This window comes from Oncorhynchus mykiss, chromosome 11, assembly GCF_013265735.2.
Source record: "Oncorhynchus mykiss isolate Arlee chromosome 11, USDA_OmykA_1.1, whole genome shotgun sequence".
Lineage (NCBI taxonomy): Eukaryota > Metazoa > Chordata > Actinopteri > Salmoniformes > Salmonidae > Oncorhynchus > Oncorhynchus mykiss.
The window spans coordinates 69705235-69713077 of NC_048575.1; the positions used below are offsets into that span (position 1 = coordinate 69705235).

At 43.5% G+C, this 7843-nt stretch overlaps 1 protein-coding gene across 3 annotated transcripts; it reads left to right on the forward strand.

The window, feature by feature from the left end:
* The first annotated feature begins 99 nt into the window (after positions 1 to 99).
* Positions 100 to 6177, forward strand: sb:cb288. Of its 3 annotated transcripts, none has more exons than XM_021622045.2 (6): positions 100 to 505; positions 1412 to 1463; positions 3084 to 3152; positions 3502 to 3638; positions 3939 to 4023; positions 4451 to 6177. In XM_021622045.2, the coding sequence occupies exons 1-6, from the start codon at positions 446 to 448 to the stop codon at positions 4465 to 4467; spliced, it is 420 nt and encodes a 139-aa protein (XP_021477720.1). In that variant the 5' UTR covers positions 100 to 445; the 3' UTR covers positions 4468 to 6177. The 3 variants fall into 3 exon arrangements, with proteins under 3 accessions (XP_021477720.1, XP_021477721.1, XP_021477722.2); XM_021622046.2 differs by having other exon boundaries at positions 104 to 505; positions 3502 to 3632; XM_021622047.2 differs by lacking the exon at positions 3502 to 3638 and having other exon boundaries at positions 130 to 505.
* Positions 6178 to 7843: the final 1666 nt, after the last annotated feature.

Genomic DNA, 7843 nt, shown 5'->3' on the forward strand with positions numbered 1-7843 from the left:
TCATTTTGTAATAAACCAATCAAGCAAACCACCTAGACAAGATATAACTAGTAATGGTAATCATGACTTTTACTCAAGTAGTATTCTACTGGGTGACTTTCACTTTCACTTTTACTCAAGTATGACAATTGGGTAGTTTTTCCACCCGTGTGGATAGGGTACGCCTATTAATACAACAACTAGAGAAACGGATCTGATTAAATTATTTGTATACATCACAATAGGTATTTTTATCAGACGAATCAAGGGTGTACGTCCCATGAACCCTACTCTCTCCGCCCTCCTGAAGATCGCAGCCAGCTGATGTAAAGTGTTTTGAGAAAGTTCGCTGGCGGAGCAAAGCTACGAAGCGACAGAGGTTTTCCTGGTGAGCCCGCAACGGACCAGCGGCGGACAAGAGGAGCGTCATCAACTCCCTTTAATTTCACAACACACGCGTGCAAAAATGTGGACGGAGGTGAAAAACCAGACCAAAAATGTATTTAGCGATGGAAACACCTCGGAGGTAAGCGTTAGACAAACTCATCGTAGGCGAATAAACAAATAAAAACAGGTAGGTCATCCAGTATATTTACATTCGATATTTTTTAAGAGACATTTGTAGCCTGCATGTTTTCGTGGACGTGCTTGCTCAGCTGTTACATTGTTGCAACTTGATTGACGAGGGAATATTTGTAAAGAATAAAAGTAATTTACTGAACCTATTTTCTTTCCTACGAGCATCCCTGCATATATTAAAGTGTTTAGTATTGGTCTGCAAACTGCCTATGCGATTATTCGTATTTCTTGATGGGAGACTTTCAGGCAGGCTGTGAAAAACCCTACAGATGTTTTGGAAACTGTCGCTGGCTCAGTTCTTATCTTGGATCATAGCGCGCCGTAGGCCTAGTTTAATTTTCCATTCTGCAAGACTTCCTCCAATGTTTTTGCTGAAACCCGATTTTATGTGTTTACTGTGTCTTGTTATTAAAAAGTGGCCAAGGACAGTTTTTGTAATTTTTCTCCAGGGAAGGGTGAATGCAAGCTGACTTTATTTTTTAGTGTTGCATGAGTTGAAATAGGCCTCTGAGTTGGATCAGAGTGCAACTGTCAACAGGAGATGAGTCTGACGACATGCACAGACAAGCTGATGCTACTGAACGCCTCTGGCGGGATTTTTTCCCCTGGAACTTTTGTCTCCACTCTCCTAATAATAATAATGGACAGAACAGTGCAAATGGAATGGCATCAAACACCTGGAAACCATGTGTTTAATGTATTTGATACCATTCCACTGATTCCGCTCCAGTCATTGTCTGGAGCCCGTTCTCCCCAATTAAGGTGCCACCAACCTCCTGTGCTCATCAGTACTGTGTTTTCGTTGGGATTGTGTGTGTGTCCTGTATGTTTTCAGTCTGTCTCTGTCTTTCAGAGAGCTGTTCCAATGCACACATGGGTCCTCGCTACATATGAACAGCGCAATGGTGAGTGTGTATCAGTCAGGTTTGGGGTCAATTTAATTAAAATTCCAGTCAATTCAGAAAGTAAACCACATTTAAATTCCAATTTTTCCTAATTGAAAAGCTTTGACGAGAATTGGAATTTCAGTGTACTTCCTGAATTGACTGGAATTGGGACCAGGTGTGGTGTCAATCTCCAACACACACAGTAGAAATGTGCATGACCCGCCCACTTCGGTAACTGTCCCTTTCAGCTATCTATTTCCTGTGTCTGAGGGGTCCACAAAATCCACTTGTCAGTTAAATATTGCTGGCTTGATTGCTTACGTTTTACTCCTGTGACTCATTCCTACTCTTGCTTGTGTCTCATTTTTTTTTACGTTCTGATCGCGTGAATGTTTGTAGGGACCTGTGGAACACCCTGGTAATGGATGAAATGGGCTCAGTGGAAAACATTGGCATTCCATTGCATCTGTAAAAAGGCTAAATCTTCGTCTGGGATTTAACACATCTCCTCGACACTTACATCACAAGAAAGATAACTTTATTTTGTTTGGTGTTCATTTTTTGTGGAATTTAAAGTAATTTAATACATTTTGAAATGTTTACAAATTAGGTGCGCTGAAATGACAGTAACTTCCGAAAATAAACACTTGGATTATATTTATGTCTGATTACACAAATAATTTAAAGTATGTATAGATGGGTATAATCTAGAGCCAAGCGTGTTGATTTTAAATCTGAGGGTATCCTGCTATTGAAACACTTGTTGAATTATGCAAGAGAACAGGACAACAGTAATTGAATGCAGTCAAGACGACATAGGTGAGTGCAGGTGGGCCTAGACACGGCAGGTGAGTGCAGGTGGGCCTAGACACGGCAGGTGAGTGCAGGTGGGCCTAGACACGGCAGGTGAGTGCAGGTGGGCCTAGACACGGCAGGTGAGTGCAGGTGGGCCTAGACACGGCAGGTGAGTGCAGGTGGGCCTAGACACGGCAGGTGAGTGCAGGTGGGCCTAGACACGGCAGGTGAGTGCAGGTGGGCCTAGACACGGCAGGTGAGTGCAGGTGGGCCTAGACACGGCAGGTGAGTGCAGGTGGGCCTAGACACGGCAGGTGAGTGCAGGTGGGCCTAGACACGGCAGGTGAGTGCAGGTGGGCCTAGACACGGCAGGTGAGTGCAGGTGGGCCTAGACAGGGCAGGTGAGTGCAGGTGGGCCTAGACACAGCAGGTGAGTGCAGGTGGGCCTAGAAGACCGAGCGCGTTTTTGGTGGTTACAGCCCTGTTCCACTCATTTATGTTAAATGTATACATATATGCAAACTAATTTAGCCATATGCTAATTAGGCACACACAAATATAAAAAAAACATGACATTTTAAATTGAATAACTGAATTCCCACAAATCCCTGAATTCATTATTTGTCCGTGCCAGGAAAATGTTTCATGTGCTATAATTCTGTCAATATCTAAGGGATTTTAACAATTCTAAAAGTTTGGAGTATCTTCATCCCTTGTCCAACTGATACATTTATTAGAAACAAACAAACAACCTTTTAACAATTTTGATGACAGTTGCTACACACAGCAAATCTCATTCAAGAGTTTTTTTTTTTTTTTTTTTTTTTTTTTTTTTTTTTAAAGAGTCAACGGCCATCCCTCGTCCCTCATACACAGAAGACCCCCAGGCCAGAGGCAGTGGCATCATTCCAGGTGAGACTCATCACTTGTTTGCATTGACAAAGGCTAGTCTGTTACCTTGGTACATTGATGTGTCAGGCAGATTAAATAAGCAGTAGCTCAGTTCACCTCTCCCTTCATCTCCTCTCTGGTCGATCTGGATCCCTCTAGACATAGACGATCCAGATAAATGCTGGCCAAATGTAAACCTCTGACCAGTCAAATAACGACCAGGCTGAGGTGTCCTCATTGTCACCATGGCCCCTGGCTTTTTAACTGTGTTTTTATTCTGTCTCTCTTTGCCTTTTTTGTTGTTGAGAAAAACATTGTTTGGGGTGGGTCATGACATCACTCTCTTGCTATCCTCTTATCTGATTTTAAGGTTTCAGTTGGAACATGCTCAATGTTTGTTTCCATGGTGGAAAAGAAAAACACTTAATCAGACACGTGTCAGGTGGCCAGACCCAGGCAGGCCAGAGGTCTGGAAGACAGCGTGACATTCCGCTAGCCACGGTAATGGTCAGTAATAGTTCATGGTCTACCAAGGGGCAGTGCAGTTGGCATTGCACTGCTAAGTGTCGTCTCTGTACTGCTGCAAACAGTTACATGTCCTGTAGATGAGTTTGAGCTGCTCTGTTAAGACGCCTTTTCCGTTTGAAGTTGCAGGACGTGACAGGGTAGTGTGAGGGTAGCATATTGTATGTGATGGAATTTCACTGAATTTAGTTTATTTTTGACACTAAAAGCCATCGGTGACAATGTGTATACTTCCTAAATGTGTGAACAATGATTTCTCTCCGTAAATCTGTCTGTGTGTAGGAGCCATTGCAGCTGCAGTATTCATTGGTTTCGTATTGGGTCTCTATGCAGTTCTGTGGAAGTGTATGGTCTCACCACCCCAAAGGTAAGGAACAAGAAACCAATCCAAACAGCATTCTCATGTGACATTGGTTTGAAAAGGAATACTTGTCCAGGCTTGATAGGATGTGACATCACAATCTCATCTCCAGTGGGTCAGGTTTTGGATCTAGTCCGACATTGCCACCATAATAATCTTTATTTCTCAAATAGTAACCAGTAATGTCAGTTTATTTGAAGTGAACTCTAATTACTCTCTGAGGTAATCATCTCTGTTTAAACACAGAATTGTTTATTTACTTATTTGGATACCATAGTTTAAGATTAAAGTAGATCATTTTACCCGAAATGACATTATGTATAATCATTTTTTTTTTCAATCACAAGTGATTCAGAAATGATTTAACATTTTATATTTAACCTATAGCGCATTATGAGTTAGTCACTAAGTAACAGCTGAACACTCAACATAGGAAGAAGAGGAGGGTGAGGGTTCAAGACAAGAGGAGCCAACTATGCTGACTGACAATCAGGATCTCATCTAGGCCATCTGGCCAGAGGATCCAACTCCTGCATCAAACCCCGGCCAGTCAAACGGACCCGAAAAGATCCACTCATACTGACTTGAGTCTCTCATCAGGATGTTCCTGGACATCAGAGAGGAAATGGAGATTCAGAAACATTTGCATAGAGCTAGGGGATGGCATAATTATGGATCTAGCTTATCATGGTCAGAGGATGGACCGGAATCTAAGGATCCGGTCAAATGGATCTAAAAGGATCTTCTAAATTGCCTTAAGAGGATCCACTCAAATGGCTAAAGGATCCAACTGAAGTGTGTCAGAGAGCATGAACAAACAATCTAAATCAGTTAAGCTGGGGTCTGCAGACCCATCAAACTTGTAAACATTTTTGTATGTAAAAAAATAAGAATAATCTGAATATTACTAACAGGTCAAACACATTTTTGCCAAGAGATCTGTTGAATTAGTTTAGAGTGTAAATACAATAAAATGTCATATTATTAATATACAATTTATGTTCTTAAACCCTGGACAACGTGGGCCTGGGAGGCTCACAGGGATATTGGCATCTACAGTACTCACCAATTATACATTTTTCAACTCAATAACCCATAGTGTGTGTGTATATATTTTAAACTGCAGTTTTCTTTCTGTCTCATGGGAAAATGTGTAGAATTGCAGAATATTAGTGCTAAAGCCGCAACAACACAAACTCTTTGCCCCATGACAAAATATGTCAAGAGGCTGGCCTTTTAAAATGTTCCTCCCCAGGACCGAGCCTTGGTTCGTCCGGCCATACACTGAAGTCATAGTAAAACACCGTGTATGCTATTTTTCTCACTCGAGTTGTTCTGATTGAGTGGGTCCCTTTATATATTTGCTATCACAAAAGAGGTGCCGGACCCCAATACTTTGAGAGAGCCTGATCTAAATGATTCTAGGATCCACTGTATGCCACAGTGCTATGCCTGCGTGAGATGCTGACTTTAACTGAAGCGTAGCTATACTGTTGTCTGCAGGTCACTGACAGTTGACAGTGAAATCTGTACTACTGAGGAAGGAGGCAGCACAGGTCACTGTTCTTCCTATCGGTCAACAAGCCTACTGGCCTGGCAAACATGTGGGTATGTTTTTTTTTCTTCTGTTTGGGTGAAAGTGTGTGTAGATTTTGATTAGGGTTGACTACATGTGTTTGAAAGGAAAGTGATAATGAATGGGAAATTTGCTAATACTTTATATATTTGGTTGTGCATGTGATATGATGCTTTAGGTGAATGATTGAGCTGGAGTTAATGGCCTTATGATATCCAGGTTTTGTCATGTTACTTTTCCTCAGGATGTGACTTACTGTTCCTTTCATTAAACTGTGATTTGTGTTCTTGCACTTTTACTGAGTTTTCCCTTTTTTACTTTTATCAGTTAAATCTGAATTTACACCCGAGTTACTACTTAGTGTTGGGAGGAATGTACATTCACTGATTAACGAACAATGCAAATTATGCAACAGAACACTAGGAAAGGAGAGGTTTAAAATGAGCTCAAAATTGTCTCTGTCAAATACTAACAAATTATTGTGTTAGTGGGAGGTCTTGAAGTCATACAAAATTAGATGATTCTAAGAAATTCAAGTCTTAAGTCCTTTGGGTTTTATGTAACTAATAAACTTGTAAAATGTTCAAACTGTCCTGTCGTAATTTTAATGTAGCCTAGCCCACAAAAAGGTCTATATTTGATCTCTGCTGTGTTTAGTGCACGGGGTGAGAGGTTCCTGCAGGGCAGTGGGGGATTCATCATGGTCTGGTGTGGAACTTAGTGGTGTGGTGCTCTTGTTGCTCCCTCCTGTCCATCCAGACTCTGCTTCTGAAACAGACTAAAAGAACAGGAAAAGCTCTATCCTGGCAAGGCACATGCTTACCTAGGGATGACACACACCCTCTTTAGGTGAGATTAAGATTATCTGCAGAGAAGACCATGAATGCATCCCGCCTACTAAAGTGTCCCTCAGCATCCAGGAAGTGTTGTGGGTTTAAGATGTCTGGTGTCTCCCATTCAGCCTGATCAAACAGCACCGAGTTCAGGGTAAGCATCAACGCTGTGCTCTAGAAGCAACAACTATATGAACAGTAACACACAACTGCCCTACACACAACACTGAGAACACACACACCTTTGGTATGAGGTACCATCCAGCATAGTGCCTCTGTAGGCCATCCAGGGTGCGTTGAGAGATCTAATGATGGCATCTTCCGTGTAGGGAATACTGGCTCTGGTAGACATGTTAGACAGTGTTGGGCTGGCAGGAGGGGTCCATCTAAACTGGACCTTGTGTCAGTGTGTCACAACAGAGGGTTTAACACCAATCGTCAACAGATCCAATAATTGTTAACATTAACTCATCTTTCATGAAGGAGGCACATACTAGTTTTAAAATGCCTTTCCATGTTGTCACAGGCTCACCCTGTATGTGTGTGTGATTATGCAGAGCAGGGTAGTGGAGGTGGTCTCAGAGCAGGGAGGTGGTCTCAGAGCAGGTCTCAGAGCAGGGAGGTGGAGGTGGTCTCAGAGCAGGGAGGTGGAGGTGGTTTCAGAGTGTGGAGGTGGTCTCAGAGCGTGGAGGTGGTCTCAGAGCAGGGAGTTGGAGGTGGTCTCAGAGCAGGTCTCAGAGCAGGGAGGTGGAGGTGGTCTCAGAGCAGGTCTCAGAGAAGGGTGGTGAAGGTGGTCTCAAAGCAGGTCTCAGAGCAGGGCGGTGGAGGTGGTCTCAGAGCAGGGAGGTGGAGGTGGTCTCAGAGCAGGGAGGTGGAGGTGATCTCAGAGCAGGTCTCAGAGCAGGGAGGTGGAGGTGGTCTCAGAGCAGGTCTCAGAGCAGGGTGGTGGAGGTGGTCTCAGATAACACAGCACCAGGTTGGCCAGGTCAAACCCTGTGCTGTCAGGGGAGGGGTTCATCAATCACAAATTAACATTTTCAAAACTCATCATTGGGGGTAAATAACGTCAGAGGAACAGTAAGAGCCGCTTACATTCTATGTCTCTATGAGGAGTGTCCTCCTGCTGGTGTCCTGCTGGTGTCTTCCTGCTGGTGTCCTCCTGCTGGTGTCTTCCTGCTGGTGTCCTCCTGCTGGTGTCTTACCTGGGTCTATAGGGATTCCTCTATCAGCATGGCCTCAGACAGGTAGCTCAACAGGGTCTGGAAGTTGGGGTCGCTATAGTCAAAACAGCTCCCAAACATCAGCTGGCAGATGATATTACAGAGCGTTGTTCAGTAGATGCAGATGCACAATCGAGAGCATCCTGTCGGGCTGTGTCACAGCCTGGTACAGCAACTGCACCGCCCTCAAACACAAT

Coding starts and splice junctions, on each gene's coding strand:
- sb:cb288 (XM_021622045.2), top strand. CDS start 446: ATGTGGACGGAGGTGAAAAACCAGACCAAAAATGTATTTAGCGATGGA. Junction 506..1,411: donor GCGATGGAAACACCTCGGAG/GTAAGCGTTAGA, acceptor TCTGTCTTTCAG/AGAGCTGTTCCAATGCACAC. Junction 1,464..3,083: donor TACATATGAACAGCGCAATG/GTGAGTGTGTAT, acceptor TTTTTTTTAAAG/AGTCAACGGCCATCCCTCGT.